General features: G+C 36.0%; 1 protein-coding gene and 1 pseudogene across 9 annotated transcripts in view; both read right to left on the bottom strand.

Annotated features, from left to right (window-relative positions):
* LOC105477493 (SUMO specific peptidase 7) overlaps positions 1–19550 on the bottom strand; it is a 200460-nt gene that overhangs the window by 115468 nt on the left and 65442 nt on the right. For all 9 annotated transcript variants that reach the window (XM_011734044.3, XM_011734045.3, XM_011734042.3 and 6 more), the window contains one exon: positions 19310–19407. In XM_011734044.3, the coding sequence (XP_011732346.2) occupies positions 19310–19407 (98 nt within the window). The remainder of the gene's footprint in view (positions 1–19309; positions 19408–19550) is intronic.
* LOC139362079 (transcription factor BTF3 pseudogene) lies at positions 10496–19291 on the bottom strand (annotated as a pseudogene).

Genomic DNA, 19550 nt, shown 5'->3' with positions numbered 1-19550 from the left:
TATTTGCATAGAGTTGTTTATAGTATTTTCTGATGGTAGTTTGTATTCCTGTGGGATCAGTGGTAATATACCCTTTCTCATTTTTTATTGCATCTATTTGATTCTTCTCTCTTTTCCTCTTTATTAGTCTGGCTAGCAATCTGTCTATTTTGTTGATCTTTTCAAAAAACCAGCTCCTAGATTCACTGATTTTTTTTGAAGAGTTTTTTCTATCTCTATCTCTTTCAGTTCTGCTCTGATCTATTTCTTGCCTTCTGCTAACTTTTGAATTTGTTTGCTCTTGCTTCTCTAGTTCTTTTAATTGTGATGCTATGGTGTCAATTTTAGATTTTTCCTCCTTTCTCTTATAGGCATTTAGTGCTATAAATTTCCCTCTACACACTGCTTTAAATGTGTCCCAGAGATTCTGGTATGTTGTGTCTTTGTTCCCATTGGTTTCAAAGAACATCTTTATTTCTGCCTTCATTCCGTTATTTACCCAGTAGTCATTCAGGAGCAGGTTGTTCAGTTTCCATGTAGTTGTGAGGTTTGAGTGAGTTTCTTAATCCTGAGTTCTAATTTGATTGCACTGTGGTCTGAGAGTTTGTTGTGATTTCCGTTCTTTTACATTTGCTGAGGAGTGTTTTACTTCCAATTATGTGGTCAATTTTGGAATAGATGTGATGTGGTGCTGAAAAGAATGTATATTCTGTTGATTTGGGGTGGAGAGTTCTGTAGATGTCTATTAAGTCTGCTTGGTCCAGAGTTGAGTTCAAGTCCTGGATATTCTTGTTAATTGTTTGTCTCATTGATCTGTCTATACTGACAGTGGGGTGTTAAACTCTCCCACTATTATTGTTTGGGAGTCTATGTCTCTTTGTAGGTCTCTAAGAACTTGCTTTATGAATCTGTGTGCTCCTGTAGTGGGTGCATATATATTTAGGATAGTTAGCTCTTCTCGTTGCATTGATCCCTTTACCATTATGTAATGCCCTTCTTTGGTTTTTTGGATCTTGGTTGGTTTAAAGTCTGTTTTATCAGAGACTAGGATTGCAATCCCTGCTTTTTTTGTTTGTTTGTTTTTGTTTTCCATTTGTCTGGTAGATCTTCCTCCATCACTTGAGGTCAAGAGATCGAGACCATCCTGGCCAACATGGTGAAACCCTGTCTCTACTAAAAATACAAAAATTAGCTGGGTGTGGTGTCGTGGGTCTGTAGTACTAGCTACTCAGGAGGCTGAGGGAGGAGAATCACTTGAACCCAGGAGGCAGAGGTTGCAGTGAGCCGAGATTGCGCCACTGTACTCCAGCCTGGTGGACAGAGCAAGACTCTGTCCCCCCCAAAAAAAAAAATCATCATCCCTGAAGTCTGCCTTGGACTCTGCCTTTCCAGTACATGCATTTGTTACTTGACAACTGGTCAAATACTAAGGAAAGCAGTTTTTGAAAGAAAAGGAGTTATCTTATTCTTTGAAATTAAAAGGGGATTTTGTCTTGCACCTTAGGTACCAGCATGGCCACAGCAGGGCAGAGCACCAAGGAAGCTCTTGGGGTTGCTAATTCTAGAACGTGACCCTATGATGGCACTTTTGGCCTGATCTGAAGCAGAGGGGAGCTCACTGCCCTAAAGGTTAAGTCCCAGGCCAGGCAGCATTCACAACAAGCCAACTAAAGAGACCTTGGGCCTTAAGGGAACATCATAGGTAGTCTGGCAGTACTCCTTGTGGCCTGGGGTAGCAATGGCTATGGAGTGAGGCTCTTCTGCTTTTGGGAAACGGAGGGAAGAGTGGGGAGGATTGCTTCTTGTCATTTGAGTGCCAGCTCAGCTGCAATACAACAGAACACCAGTGGACTTCTAAGGTTTTTGACTCTAGTCCCTGACTCCCAGACAGCACTTCTGGACTCACCAAGGGCTTGGGATATCTTGCCATCCTGAAGGAAAGGACTTGGACCTGGCTGGCTTTGTCACTTGCTGATCATAGAGCCCTGGACCCTTAAGCAAACACAGGCAGTAGCCAGGGAGTAGCGACAGCAGGCCTTGGGCGAGACCCAGGCTGTGCTGGCTTCAGGTCTGACCCAGTACAGTCACAATGCTGGTGGCCACAGGGGTGCTTAGGTCACTCCACCCCCAGCTTTAGGTGACTTAGAATAGAGACCGTATGTTTGGGAGAAAGTAAGGGAAAAGAACAAGGGTCTCTGCCTGGTAATCCAGAGAATTCTCCCAGTTCTTGTACAAGACTATCAAGACAGTACCTCTATGAGTCTGTAAGAATCACAGCATTACTGGGTTGGGGTGCACCCTAAAGCTTAGAGCATAACACCCAGCTCTTTTCCAATATCTGAAAAGCCTTCCCAAAAAGGATGGCTACAAATAAGCATAGATAGAGAAGCCTACAATAAAAACCCAACTCTTCAATGCCCAGACAATGAAGAACATATACTAGCATCAGCATCACCAAGGAAAATAATCACTGGAAGGAACAAAACTCAGTGGTAATAATAAGTACACAGAAAAACAAAGAATGTCATAACACTGTAACTGTGGTGTGTAAACTACTCTTATCCTACATAGAAAGACTATATGATAAACCAACCAAAAATAATAACTATAATAACTTTTCAAGACAGTCAATACAATACAGATATAAATAGAAACAAAAAAAAAGTTAAAAAGCAGGGGGACAAAATTAAGGCATAGAGTTTTTATTAAGTTTCATTTTGCTTGTTGTTTATGCAAAAAGTGTTATCATCAGGTTAACATAAAGGGTAATAAGATAGTATTTGCAAGCCTTATGGCAACCTCAAACCAAAAAACATACAATAGATATGCAAAAAATAAAAAGCAATAAACCAAATCATATTACCAGAGAAAATCAGTTTCACTAGAGGAAGACAGGAAGGAAAGAAAAGGAAAAAAAAAAAAAAAAAAAGAAAGAGAAGACCACAAAACAATCAGAAAACAACAAAATGGCAGGAAATAAGTTCTTACTTATCAATACTAACATTGAATATAAATGCACTAAACTCTCCAACTTAAAAACATATAGACTGGCTGAACGGATGAAAACCCATTCATCTGCTGCCTACAAGAAACACGCTTCACCTGTAAAGACACACATAAACTAAAAATAAAGGGATAGAAAAATGTACTCCATGCCAATGAAAACCAAAAAAGAACAGGAGTCACTACACTTCTATGAGACAAAACAGATCTCAAGACAAAAATGATAAGAAGAGACAAATGGGTCACTATATAATGATAAAGAGGTCAATGCAGCAAGAGAATATAACAATTTAAAATATATAGGCACCCAACCCTGGAACACCCCGATATACCAAGGAAATAATATTAGAGCTAAAGTGAGAGATAGACCCCAATAAAATAATAGCTGGAGACTTCAGCACCCCACTTTCAGCACTGGACAGATCTTCCAGACAGAAAATCAACAAAGAAGCATCAGACTTAATCTGCACTATAGACCAAATGGATCTAATACATATTTACAGACCATTTCATCCAAGAGCTGCAGAATACACATTCTTTTTCCTCAGTACATAGATCATTCTTAAGGATAGACCATCTGCTAGGTCAATAAACGGGTCTTAAAACTTTCCAAAAAACTGAAATAATATCAAGCATCTTCTCTGATCACAATGGAAAATTAGAAATTAATAACAAGAGGAATTATAGATACTATACAAATATATGGAAATAAAACTCTATGTTCCTGAATGGCCAATGGGCCAATGAAGACATTAAGAAAGAAAACTGAAAAATTTCTTGAAACAAATGATATTGGAAACACAATATAGCAAAACATATAGGATACAGCACAAGTAATATTCAGAGGAAAGTTTATAGCTTTAAGTGCATACATCAAAAAAGAGAGAAAACTTTATTAAATAAACAATCTAATGATACCTCTTATAAAACTAAAATAGCAAGAGCAAACCAAACCCAAAATTAGAAGAGAAAAAATAAAGACAGAAAAAACAAATGAAATTGAAATTTTAAAAATACAAAAGATTAATGAAACAAAAAGTTTTTTTTTTTCAAAAGTTAAAACAAAATTGACTAATCTTTAGCCAACCTAAGGAAAAAAAAAGAAAATACGAATAAATAAAATCAGAAATTAAAAAGGAGGCATTACAACTGATACTACAGAAATTCAGAGGATCATTAGTGGTTACAATGAGCAACTATATGCCAATAAATTGGAAAATCTAGAAGAAATGGACAAATCCCTGGATACATACAATCTAACAAAACTAAACCAAGAAGAAATCCAAAATCTGAACAGACCAATAATAAGCAATGAGATCAAAGCTGTAATTAAAAGAAGTCTCCCAGTAAAGGAAAGCCAATGGGTTCACTGCTAAACTCTACCAAACATTTAAATAAGAACAAATGCCAATCCTACTCAAACTATTCCAAAAAGGAGAGGAGGAGGGAATACTTCCAAACTCATTCTACATGTCCAGTATTACCCTGACACCAAAACCAAACAAAGAAACATCAAAAAAAAGAAAACTACAGGCCAGTATCTCTGATGAATATTGATGCAAAAATACTCAACAAAATAGCAGCAATCCAAATTCAACAATACATTAGAAAGATAATTCATCATAACAATGTGGGATTTATCCCTATGATGCAAAGATGGTTCAATATACAAAAACCAATCAACATAATTCACCATATCAACAGAATGAAGGATAAAAATCATATGGTCATTTCTGTTGATGCTGAAAAAGCATTTGATAAAATTCAATAGTCCTTCATAATAAAAAAAAAAACTGGGAATAAAAGGAACATGCCTCACATAATAAAAGCCATATATGACAGACCCACAGCTAGTATACTAAATAGAGAAAAAACTGAAAGCCTTCTCCCTAAGATCTGGAACACAACAAGGATGTCTACTGTCATCACTGTTATTTAACATAGTATTGGAAGTTCTAGCTAGAGCAATTAGGTAACAGAAAGACATAAAGGACATCCAAATTGGAAAGGAAGAAATCAAATTATTCATTTGCTGATGATATGATCCAATGTTTGGAAAAACCTACAGACGCCACGAAAAAACTATTAGAAGTAATAAACAAATTCAGTAAAGTTGCAGGATACAAAATCAACATACAAAAAAATCAGTAGCATTTCTATATGCCACCAGTGAAAAACATGAAAAAAATTTAAAAAGTAATCTCACTTACAATAATAGCCACACATAAAATTACCTAGGAATTAACCAAAGAAGGGAAATATCTCTATAATAACTATAAAACAATTATTAAGAAATATGACAAGAACACCAAAAACTGGAAAATTACTCCATGTTCATGGATTCAAAGAATCAATATTGTGAAAATCTCCATGCCACCCAAAGCAATCTACAGATTAAATGCAATCCCCATCAAAACACCAGTGACATTCTTCACAGAAATAGAAAAAATAATCCTAAAATTTACATGGAATCACAAAAGATCCAGAATAGGCAAAGTTATCCTAAGTACAAAGAACACAACTGGAGGAATCACATTACCTGACTTCATATTATACTACGGAGCTATACTAACCAAAACAGCACGGAAATGCCATAAAAACAAACACACAGACCAATGGAACAAAACAGAGAACCCAGAAACAAACCCATACACCTACAGTGAACTCATTTTTGACACAGGTGCCAAGAACATACACTGAAGGAAAGACACCTCTTCATCAAGTGATCCCGGGAAAACTGAATATTGATAGGCAAAAGAATAAACTAGACCCCTATCTCTCAACATATACAAAAAACAAATCAAAATGGATTGAAGACTGAAATCTGAAACCTCAAACTATGAAACTACTACAAGAAAACACTGGGGAAAATCTCCAGGACATTGGTCTGGGCTAATATTTCTTCAGCAATACCCAACAAGCACAGACAACAAAAGTAAAACTTGATAAATAGGATCACATCAACTTAAAAAGCTTCTGTACATGAAAGGGTACAACCAACAAAGTAAAGAGACAACCCACAGAATGTGAGAAAATATTTGCAAACTACCCATCTGACAAGGTATCAATAACCAGAATATATAAGGAGTCCAAACAACCCTATGGGAAAAAATCTAATAATGCGATCAAAAATAGGCAAAAGATTGGAATAGATATTTTTCCAAAAAAAGATATACAAATGACAAACAGGCATATGAAAAGGTGTTCAACATCATTGATCATTAGAGAAATGCAAATCAAAACTACAATGAGATATCATCTCACCCCAGTTAAAATGGCTTATAGCCAAAAAAACAGGCAATAACAAATGCTCGCGAGGATGTGGAGAAAAGGGAACGCTTACACAGTTTAGGTGGGAATGTAAATTAATATAACCACTATGGAAAACAGGTTGGAGGTTCCTCAAAAGCTGAAAATTGAACTACCCTATGATCCAGCCATCCCACTGCTGGTATACACCAAAAAAGGAAATTAGTAGATTTGGAAGTGATCTCAGTGCCAATTAACAGATGAATGGATAAATAAAATGTAGCACATATATACAATGGAGTATATTCAGTCATACAAGAAAATGAGATTCAATCATGTGCAACAACATAGATGGGATTGGAGATCATTGGGTTAAGTGAAACAAGAAAGACAAACATCACGTGTTCTCACTTATTTGTGGGATCTAAAAATCAAAACAATTGAATTCATGGACCTAGAGAGTAGAAAGATGGTTACCAGAGGCTGGGAAGAGAACTAGGGGACTGAGGGGCAGGTGGGGACAGTTAATGGCTATAATAAAAATAGAAAGAATGAATAAAACCTACTATTGATAGTATAATAGAGTAATATAGTCAATATTACTTAATAATATATTTTTAAATACCTTAAAGAATGTAATTGGATTGTTTGTAACTCAAAGGATAAATGCTTGAGGGGATGGATACCCCATTCTCCATGATGTGCTTATTTCACATTGCCTGCCTATATATCAAAACATCTCATGTAGCCCATAAATACATACACCCACTATGTACCCACAAAAAAATTTTTTAATGATTTTAAATTTCTAAAAAAGGAATAAAAAATAAAATAGCCACATGGTAGCATGTGCCTGTAGTCCTAGCTACTTGGGAGGCTGAGGTGGGAGGCCTTGAGCCCAGGAGGTTGAGGCTACAGTGAGCTATGTGATCATGCCGGTGCACTCCAGCCTGGGCAACACAGCAAGACCCAGTCTCAAAAAAAGAAAAAAATATCCTAAAGCTCAACAATAAAAAACCAAATAAAACAATTTAAAAATAAGCATAGGGCTTGTGTAGCCATTTCTCCAAAGAAGATATATGAATCTCTAATAAATACATAAAAAGATGCTTTGTATCATTTATAAATAGGAAATGCAATTAAGACTACAATGAAATACCACTTCATACCATTAGGATGGCTACTATAAATTAAAAAAAAAAAAAAAAAACAAAGTAACAAGTGTTGATGTGGATGTGAAGAAACTGGAAACTAGCCAGCAAGAACACAAAATGAGGTACGGCCATTGAGGAAAATAATACAGCAGTTGCTCAAGAAATTAAAAATATAATTACTATAAGATCAAGCAATTCCACTTCTGGATATACACCCAAAAGAATTAAAAACAGGGAGCTGAGATATTTGTATACCCACGTTAACAATCACTAAAATATTAAAGTAAACCAAGTGCCCACAGATGAATAAATATAGAAACAAAATGCGGCATATAAATACAATGGAAAATTATTCACCTTTCAAAAGGAAGAAAATCTGGCATATTCTACAACATGAATGAACCTTGAGGACATTAAGCTAAGTGAAATTAGCCAGTCACAAAAAGACAAATACTATATGAGGTGCTTTAAATAGTTAAAATCATCAAACAAACAGTAAACTGGTGGTCATAAGGGGAATGGGGCGGAGGGAGAAATGGGAATTTATTTTTTTAATGGGTTTCAGTTTTACAAGCTGGAAAGTACTGTGGAGATTGATGATGGTGATGGCTGCACATTATTAATTTATTTAACAACATTAAACTGTACAATTAAAAATGATTCAGATGGTAAAATTTATGTTAAGTGTATTTTATTACAATAAAAAACTTCAGAGTCTTAAAAATCATTTAGTACACTTGACAAAAAGCATACAAAATTATATTTAAAATAGGCATATGTTCTTCTATGTAAATTACACATCAATAAAGTTGGTTTCAACGAATGAGTAAATAGAAAACTTGAATTGTCCTATAAGTGCATGATCAGATGGCTTCACTGATGAATTCAACTGAACATTTAAAAAAGAATGAATATCAATTCCCCGAAAAACTCTTCCAGAAAGTAATGAAGGAGAGAAAGTTTTCCAACTCATTCTATAATGACAGTATTAGCCTGATACCAAAACCAGAAAAAGACAGACAGTACAAGAAAAAAAAACCATGTATGAATCTCCCTCTTGTATACAAACATAAACATTCTCAAGAAAACTGAATCCAGTAACATATTAAGAGTATTATAAATCAGATCAAGGAGATTTATCCCAGGAATGCAAAGTTACTTTAATATATAAATATGAATTTATCCAATAAATTTGATTAGTAAAATAAAGAACATAAATTACAGTATGAGAATGCAGGAAATTCAAACACACAAACATTATTTTGAAAGCCATTACCAAATTAAGAAGAGAAAGGAAATTCTCCAACATGATAAAGTACATCTATGGAGGCCTGCCCAGCTCATCACCACCATCAGCACCCACACCCACCATCCAGGTGCCTAAAGACAAGTGTGACCTGCCTACTCCAAACAGCGCACAAGCATGTCATCCCAGAACTAAACAGTAACACTTCATTTGCTGCCACCAGTGCTTACACGTACAGTACAGGGCCTGAGACAAGCCCATGCTCATGCCGTCCAGAAGCATGAGTACTGGCCAGGCCCACTCATTGCTGCCAGTGCCCAACAGCACCAATAACTTGAAAAACAGCTGCCACCACCCACCACTATGGCTACAGCCAACACCCATGCACCCCACCTAGGGACCCAAGGAAGGACAGGTGCACCCTGTCCCCTCCAAACAGTATCCGCAGGCACTGTCCCAGGAAGAAAGAACAGGCCCACCCAATCTGCTGCCACCAGTACCTGCCCGCATAATACCGTGCCTAAAGACAGGGCTTCCCTGTCCACTGCCACTACCACAGCCCACACACACTGTCAAGAGGCCTAAGTACTAGCCCACCCCACTCACCATTGCCAATGCCCAAGTACACCATCCAGTGACCTGAGAACCCACCCATTGTTTCCTGCCACCTACCTCAGCCACAGCCGGCACCAAACATGCCGGGACCAGGGACCCGAGAACTGACCTGCCTGGACCCTAACCACCACCCTAACCCATGTTACCACCAGGAATCCCAAGAACTGGCACAAACGGCTCATCCCGACCATGACTGGTGCTCATACATGCCACCCAGGGGTCCAAGGACTAGCAAGCCTGGTGTACCTGTCCCCAGTAAAGCCTTGTCACAGTCTCCATTAGAAACCACAGATTTACTTCCTGCTGATGAGTCTGAAAATTTTTAAAATAAATATATAAATTGCAGGTTAAGACAACAAGGACCCTGCAGACACCAATATCACTGATTATGACCAAAGAAATAACAGGGAGACTACACCACCGCATCCACTCAGAATACAAACATCACAGATACATCTACAGGAAAAAGTCTCTACCAAATGAAGTTAATCCATAAAGCTGAAAGTAACAACTGTTAACACCAGATGCATGGATATCAACATAAGAATACAAGAAACATGACAAAGCAAGAAAGCATGACATCTCTTAAAAAATACAATAATTCTCCAGTAACATAACACAGAAAAACACATGTATGAAATGCCTGAAAACAAACTCAAAATAATTATCTAAGGCAGCAATCCCCAACTTTTTGGCACCAGGCACCAGTTTCAGGGAAGACAATTTTTCCACAGACCAGGGGATGGCAGGGGAGTATGGATTGTTTCAGGACGAGACCGTTCCATCTCAGATCATCAGGCATGAGATTCTCACAAGGAACATGCAACCTAGGTCCCTTGCATGCACAATTCAAAATAGGGTTCATGCTCCTGTCAGAATCTAATGCTCCCACAAATCTGACAAGAGGTGGAGCTCAGGCAGTAATGTTCACTCACCTGCCACTCACGCCCTGGCTCTGTGGCCTGGTTCCTAACAGGCCACGGACCAGTACCAGTCCATGGCCCCAAGGGTTGGGGATCCCAATCTAAGGAAACTCAGCAAGTTACAAGAGAACACAGAAAAACAATACAAAAAAAAATCAGAAAAGAAATTCAGGATATAAATGAGAAATCAACAAAGAGATAGGTATCATTAAAACAAACCAAACAAAAATCCTGGAATAGAAGAGTTCAATTAATGAAATAAAAAACACAATTAAGAACTTCAACAACAGACTAAGCAGAAGAAAAAAATGTCTTTTTGAAGACATGTCTTTTGAAATAAACCAGTCAGACAAAAAAAAAAAGAATTAATAAAGCCAACAAGACACATGCTACATTATAAAAAGACCAAATATTCAAATTTCAGTTGTTTCAGAGGAGGAGAGATTGGCAAAGACATAGAAAACCTATTTAACAAAATAATAGCTAAAATTTCCCAACTCTTATGAGAGATATACACATCAAGATACAGTAAGTTCAAATTTTACCAAATAGATTCAATCCAAAAAGGTAAGCTCAAATATTACCAAATGGATTCAATCCAAGACACTATACTTCTCCCAGACATTATGCTCAAACTGCCTAAAATTAAAGCCAAAGATAGAAATCTAAAAATAGCAAGAGAAGAGCATCAAGTCACATATAAAGGGAATCTCCATCAGACTAACTAAATTTCTCAACAAAAACTTTATAGGCCAGGAGAGAATAGGATGATATGTTCAAAGTGCTGAAATAAACAGCTACCAGCCAAGAACGGTATATTCAGCAAAGCTATCCTTCAGAAATGAAGAGGAAATAAAGTCTTTCTCAGGCAAACAAAAACAGATAATTTATAACCGCTTTACTGATGCTATGAAAAATGCTTGAGTCTAGATGCAAAAAGACAGTATCTACCATCATGAAAACACACAAAAGTATAAAACTAACTGAAAGAGCAGGCACAAATGAGAGAGAGGAATCAATCATTATCACTACAGAAAACCACCAAGTCATAAAAGTAAACAATAAAGAAAGGAACAAATGATATACAAAACAATGAGAAAGCTAACAAAATGTCTTTACACTACCAATAATAACCTTAAATGTAAAGGTTTAATTTAAATGTAATGTACTGTAATGTAATTTAAATGTAAATGGTTTAAATTCTCCAATTTAAAGACGTAAACAGGCTAAGTGGATTTAAAAAACCAAGACCAAACTATATTCTTCCTAGAAAAAAATTCTCTTCACCTATATAGACACACATAAACTGAAAGTGAAGGGATTAAAAAAATATATATCACACAAATGAAAACAAAACATATGCATTAGTAGCTATATATACTTATGTCAGACAAAACAGACATTCAGTCAAAAAAACTTACAAAGAAACAGAAAGGTCATCGTATACTGATACAAGCATAAATTCAGAAAGAACATAAAGATTCTGAATACATACACCCAACATCAAAGCACACAAAAATATAAAGTACGTATTATTAGAGTTAAAAAAGAAAACAGACCTCAATACAATAATAGTTTGGAAAGTCAACATCCTCTTATATGGTTTGGGTCTGTGTCCCCACCCAAATCTCATGTCGTATTGTAACCCCCAGCGTTGGAAGAGGGGCCTTATGGGAGGTGATTGGATCATGGGGGACAATTTCCCCCTTGATGTTCTCCTAACAGTGAGTGAGTTCTAACGAAATCTGGTTATTTATAAAAGTGTAGTGCCTCCCCCTTCATTCTCTGTTTCTCCCGCTCCAGCCATGTACAATGCACTAACTTCCTCCTCACCTTCTGCCATGACTGTAAGTTTCCTGAGGCTTCCCCAGAAGCAGAAGCCTGGACAGCTAGCAAAACCATGAGCCAATTAAACCTGCTTTCTTTATAAATTATGCAGTCTCAGGTAGTTCTTTATAGCAATGTGAGAATGGACTAACACACTCTCTTTGAACACTAAACAGATCATCTAGACAGAAAATCAACAAAGAAAAATCAGGTTTAATTTGCACTATAGACCTAATAGACCTAACAGACATTTACAAAACATTTCATCCAAGAGCTGCAGAATACACATTTTTTCACCAGTGCAAGAAACATTCTCCAGGACAGATCATATGATAGGACACAAAACGAATCTCAATAACTTTTTAAAAACTGAAATCATATAAAGTATCTCCTCAGACCACATTGGAATAAAACTAAAAATCAAGTAACAAGTGGAACGCTGGAAACTGTACAAACCCCTGGAAATTACACAACGTGCTCCACAGCCATTAGGTCTGAAGAAATTAAAAGAAAAAAAATTTGTTTTACTTCCTGAAAGAAATGAAAACAGAAACACAACATACCAAATCTATGGACAAGCAAAAGCAGTGTTGAGAGAGAAATGCATAGCAATAAATGCTTGTATCAAAAAGTAGAAAGATTTCAAATAAAAAGTGGTTACAATGAACCTCAATGGACTAGAAAAGCAAGAATGAACATAACAAGAATTAGTAGGAGGAAAGAAATCGTAAAGATCAGAGTAGAAATAAACAAAATGAAGACTTAAAAAAAGATCAAACATAAAGTTGGCATTTTGAAAAAATAAAACTGATACACCACGAGCTAGACCAACCAAGAAAAAAAGAAAGACCCCAACAAGATTGAAAACAAAAAGTGAGACATAAAAATTGATACCATAGAAATACAAAGGATCATTAGACACTACTATTAATATGAACAACTATGTGCTTAAAAATTGGAAATCCAAGAGGAAATGAATGAAGAGACCAATTCCAGGCCCAATGGCTCATCCCTGTAATACCATACTCTGGGAAACCAAGGAAGGAGGATTGCTTGAGACCAGGTGTTCAAGACCAACCTGGGCAACACAATGAGACCCCATCTCTATAAATTCAAAGCATTGGCCAAGCGTGGTGGCATGCACCAGTAGTCCCAGAGACTTGGAGGCTGAGGAATGAGGATCACTTAAGCCCAGGAGGTCAAGACCACAATGAGTTATGACCATGCCACTGCACCCCACCCCAGGCAACAGAACAAGATCCTGTCTCAAAAACATAAATAAATACAAATCTAAAAATAGAAAACAATTCCATTCATAATAGCTTCAGAAATAAGAAAGTATTTAGGAATAAATTTAACAAAAAAAGGCAAAGACACACTGAAAACTACAAAACACTATTGAAAAAAATTATAAAGGACATAAATGGAAAGACATCCCATGTTTATTAATCTGAAGACAATATTGTTAAAATGGCAATATTCCCCAATTTAGTCTACAGATTCAATACAATCTCTGTCAAAATCCTTGCTGGTTTTTTATTTAAAATGACAAGCTGATTGTAAAATTCAACTGAAAATGCAAGAAACCCAGAACGGCTCCAAAAAATATTGAAAAAAAATAAAGTTGTAAGACCCACACTTCCCAATTTCAAAACTTACTACAAAGCTGCAATAGCACATGGCAGTACCAGCATACGGACAGACATATGGAACAATGGAAGCAAACTGAGAATCCAGAAATAAACACTAACACTTACTATCAACTGATACTTCACAAAGATTCCAAGACAATTCAAAGGAAAATAATGAAGAGACACCATTGTCTTTTCAACAAATGGTGCTGGGACAAATGAATATCCAAAGGCAAAAATATTAATTAGGGTGCCTATTTCATTCCATACCTAAAAATTAACTTAAAATGGATCAAAGACCTAAATCTAAGAGCTAAAACTATAAAACTCTTAGAAGAAAACACAGGAGTAAAGGATCACAACCTTGGATTAGGCAATGGTTTCTTAGATATGACACCAAAAGCACAGAGACAAAAGAAAAATAGATAAATGTGACTTCATCAAAACTTAAAATCTTTTATGTTTTGAAGGACACCATCAAGAGAGTGAGAAACTTGCCAAAAGTATCAGATAAAATATATGAAAATCATATACCTGATAAGGGACTTGTACCCAGAAAATATTTTTTAACTCTTACAACAAAAAGATAATCCAATTTTAAAATGGGCAAAGGATCTGAGTAGACAATTCTCAAAAAGACATACAAATGACCAATTAGCACATGAAAAGACAATCGACATCATTTAGTTATCAGGAAATGGCAATCAAAACCACAATGAGGTACCACTTCACACTCACTAGGATGAAAGATGGAAGGAAACAAAAGAAAAGAAAAGAAAAAAGAAAGAGGAAAGAAAGATGGAAGGTGATAACTGCTGGTGAGGATGCAGAAAAACATGAATCCCTCATACATTGCTGGTGGGAATGTAAAATTGTACAGTCATTTTGAAAAAAGTTCAGCAGTTGCTCAAAAAGTTAAACAATATTAATGCATGACACAGCAATTCTAATCCTAGTTATCTGTTTAAGATAAATGAAAACATATATGTCTTAGGACGGGCACAGTGGCTCATGCCTATAATCCCAGCACTTTGGGAGGCCAAGGTGGGCAGATCACTTGAGCTCAAGAGTTCAAGACCAGCCTAGGCAACATAGCAAAACCTCATCTCTACAAAAAACACAATTAGCCAAGCATGATGATGCATGCCTGTAGTCCCAACTACTTGGTGGGCTGAGGCAGGAGGATCGCTTGAGCCTGGGAGGTCGAGGCTGCAGTGAGCTGTTTTCCACCACTGCACCACTGGGCAAAGTGTTTTCCACCACTGTACCACTGGGCAACAAAGTGAGACTCCATCTCAAGAGAAAAAAAAGAAAAAGAAAAAAGAAAACATGCGTCTACACAAACACCTGCAAACACTTGTACAGGAATGTTTATGACAACATTACTCATAATAGCTAAGAAGTGGAAACAACATAAAAATCCAACTGGTGAATAAACACAATGTGGTGTAAAAAGAAATGAAATACTTACATATGCTACAATATTAACAAACCTCAAAAATATTATGCTCGGTGAAAGCCAGATGAAAAAGAACAAACATATTGTATGATTCTGTCTATATGAAATGTCCAAAAAATCAAATCTTATAAGGTTAGTGGTTGCTTACAGTTGTAGGTGAGAATATAAAATGGTTGCAAAAGAGCAGTTTCTTTTGGAGCACGATGGGATGTTCTAAAACCATCACCAGACTGTAGTGATGGCTCACAATTCTGTAAATACACTAAAAATTATTTAATTATTGAATTAAAATGGGTGAATTTTATTATATGTAAATTATATCACAATAAAACTTAATTTTTAAAAAAGCACTAAGAAGTATTATAATCTTTAAAGTAAGATCAAACACAGGAGATAGAGTCAGCAGTTCCAAAGTAATACAAACATACGGAAACTTTTTCCCCCTCTCCAGGTGTATTTTTGTTGCTTTGACTTCCCTTCGCACAGCAGCAATTTATAAAATGTTTCAGATAGCCTAGAAGAATTCAATGTTATTAAAACAAAAATTTAAGTCTGTTAATACTGGACTAGGTTTCCTAGAGATGCATTAATAACATTCCTCTCCATTATAGTAAGAAGGCCTAAATTTCCTCAACTATGAGATAAGGCCAATGCTACTTACATCTCACAGACTTATAAAAATTAAATAAGACAGTTCAGGCTTAGCCTAATGCCTAACATATAATAAGTACTCAGTAGATATTAGCTGCCATAATTATAATAGAGGGTTTTCAGTTCCAATCTGATATTGCTCGTGTACTCTCATGACCGATACGCCAAATAATTAGTGGAGTAGGAAGAACAGCACAATTTGATTTAAAAAAAATTACACTACAAGAGAACTAAATCTGTAGGTACAAATTCTGTAAGCTCATTGATAGTGAAAATGAGATCAAGAGAGGAAAAAAGAATCCCATTAAAACAGAAAAACCAAACTGTTTCTCTTCTAAAAATAATATGCCCAAGAGAATTTTACAAAATCCTTGTGCTGTGAAGCAAATACATCATAATTTCCCACTCCTGTTGTTTTGAACGAAGTCACTTCCTAACTCTGCCTACTAACTTAACTGTCATAACCCAGTTTCATCTAAACAACTCATCATGTTCCATCTCACCTTAGTTTCCAGATATTCTAGATATCCTAACCATCCCATTTTACCTACCTTTTAGAAGCAGAACATTCAGAAAAAGGTTAAGAATCAAAAGCTCCAGAACTTTCAGTAGAGAAAAACTGAAGTATAGACAAGATGCCCCCTCCTAGCTTAAGACAACTAGGATTTGGAAATGACTCAGGTCCTTTCTACCACACATCAGAGATACATCTTTAAATTCTACTTTTTAATATTCATATACATCCCCCAGAAATAATTTATGAACATTTTAACATTGTGAACTTGAACTAATTATATATTAATATAATTAGTTATATATATAAAAGACACATATATGCGTCTTCAGTATAAAATTTTGAAATAACACAAAGCCCTCTAGATTTTAAAAGTTTGTCAAAAATCACATTCTATTATTCAAAAATTGGCTGAGTAAACTATACAACTAATTACACTAATGACTGTTGGCTACATCACTTTTATCAATTTAAAAATGTATCATTTTCCTTTGTCAGGATCATGTCAACCACACAGTTCTTTTTATTTATTAAAAAGATGGTGATTTGGTTCATTATTGTATTTTTAATTCAATGTCTACTGCTACTGAATTTTAAAAACTTTTAATCCTCTAACAATATCATTAAGTGTATATTAAATAGATGTTATAATGTTAATGCTGTGACCATGCCTAAAAATCACTAACTCTGGAAGAGAAGTCAGATGTCATAAATTCTATAAGGAAGGCCAAACAATTATCTTTTTATGCTAGGCTGACAATTTAGCAGAAAATACACTGAAAAAAAAATTAGTGATAATGCCAGAAAACTAAAAGGCAAAATTAAAGCAATATGTTACAAAGTTATTGACTGATATCCCAAAGAACCTGTGCCCACCACTTTACAAGCATTCTTATGGAAAAGTGAGATTTAAGTAAGTATTTTTTAATTTTTACTTTTATTAGTTTTTTGTAGAGATGGTGTTCCGCCATGTTGCCCAAGCTGTACTTGAACTCCTGCACTCAAGTGATCCACCTGCCTCGGTCTCCCAAAGTGCTGGGACTACAGGGGTGAGCCACCGTGCCCGGCCTGAATGATACAAGTTGTTTGTTTTTTGTTTTTTACTAGGCAAAGAACCTTATTCACCTTTGTTTCAAAGTTTATTCCCAGGCTTCTTCGGCTTAATTAGCTGCAAAGAATGAATTGTGTATAAGCAAAAACTGAAAAGAGCTGCAGTGTCCAAGGGGCTTGGGCTTAAATTAGAGATCTAGATTTTATCATATCCATAAACAAAAATTTCTTTAAAAGCGGTCATAATATAAAATAGCAGCTCCCAGTAACTTCAAGTTTTATCTTCAGAAGTTGATTCAATTCAGTTTGCCTCATTCTTGGAAGCCTCATCAAAATTCTCCACAAGATCTGGAACTTCATCATCATTATCCTCTCCAGTAGCAAGTGGTGCTTTTCCATCCACGGACTGTTTGGGCAGAGCTTCAGCCAGTCTCCTTAAACTAGTCAGACTGTCTGCACCAAGCTGGTTTAAGATGCTGTGTAGCATTTCTGTCAGCTGCTTTGTCTCAGCATGGCCTGTAACGGTGAAAGTGTTTGCTGCCAGAGATGCCTGAACTTTAGGGTTGTTAAAGTGGATCACCATTCCTTGGTTTGTAAACACATTCACCTCTTCAATACCAGAGATACTGTTTACCCCTAACTTCTTTAAGGACAGCTCAAGTTTTTTATCATCTGCTGTGGCTGTTCCATGAACCACTTTCTTCTTTCTACAAGCAGTTCCTCTCCCCGCAATGTGCATTTGTGCCTGCAGTTTGGCAAGTTTTTCCTGATTCATGATTGTTTCTTTCATCCTGTCAGAGCAGGTAAGGGGACATGCAGGGAACTAGGGTTGGTGCTCACAAGGTCTCAGGTGGGCCAGCTGAGATTAGGAACACACATGCAGGGATGCAAGACGGCAGCTAAAGGGGAATTAGATATGTTTTGAAGCATGCAAAGTCTTCAGGATATGTCTCCCATAAGATAAAACAACTTCGTATGTGCAAACCTTTCAGAAAATGTGGCTTGGCTTTATTAATTAAAAATTATCATTCCTTTACTTCTAGCATTCCATCTCTCAAACGAAGTATAATTTTTTTATGTAAATCTTTTTGGGAAACCAAGTCTGAATACTGAATGTGTGCTTGTTCTAAGGATGAAAGCATCATCATTGCATCAACAGACCTGCCTTATTCACCTTGACAAGTTATCCATGGTATGGTATGTCAAGAGGCTCATAAACTGCTATGGAGTTGCCAATATATGTTTATATTTCCTACACACAATTTACTTGAAAAGGGAGAATTAGACTAAGTAGTTTATAGAAGTACTTTGACATAAATTCAAGGACCCCACTGAGTCTTCTAAATTTGTGTGACTTTCCAATAATCATAATTTGCTATTCTCATTTTTTCATTCACTATGTTAAAAAGAAAATTCAATACTCTTTCTAAAATAACAACTTTCTAATCACTGATTTATGTCCAATTCTGAAATACTGTAAATTATTTCCAGTAACAACTGTAATTTGAATCCTCCAGATATTTAATTCCCCTATACAAATAATTTGTTAGCACTGTGACTATAGGACAATAGTTGCTAAACGGAGTATTTTTGGCTGGCCCAAGTACAGAGGTATTTACAACCAGTTGATTACAAGTTGCAGATGTCTTTGTTTCTGCTCCATTCCCACTGCTTCATTTGACTAGCCTTTAAAAAACAAAAAAGAAGAAATCGAGCACCCTTTCTCACTGCTGATCGCAAATAATGAGTCAATCATCATATGTATAACTCTTGCATTATCAGCAAAAGCTTATCAAGATGTTCCAAATGCACAAAAACAAGGGAGTTAAGATACTAACAATCGCAGAAAGTTAAGAGACTGAAAGAATCTTAGAGGCTACTGAATTCGAACCTTCTATTTTAAACATTGTGGTCATAATTGAGATACAACAAGCTAAAATAAATCATTTATGGTCACATTTTATAGGATAAGCCCATACTATGTCTCACACACACACACATATCTTACCTTTCTGGTGAAGACTTGGAAGCGACAGGACACCCTCGGATATGCTTTTTATTTTTATGGTCTAGAGAGATGACTTTATTCCTTAGGCTTCTTTTCCACTAGGAAAAAAATGAAATTTTAATAATAAACATATCAATATTCAAGAGGCATTTAAAATGTTCTTTTTTATTTGGAAATTTGTTATAAACAATCAAATACATAGTAGTTCAGAAAAAATAATAAGTGCAATCTATGGAATATC

The sequence above is a fragment of the Macaca nemestrina genome, chromosome 2 (genome assembly GCF_043159975.1).
Source record: "Macaca nemestrina isolate mMacNem1 chromosome 2, mMacNem.hap1, whole genome shotgun sequence".
Classification (NCBI taxonomy): domain Eukaryota; kingdom Metazoa; phylum Chordata; class Mammalia; order Primates; family Cercopithecidae; genus Macaca; species Macaca nemestrina.
This window is presented reverse-complemented; position numbering and strand designations above follow the sequence as displayed.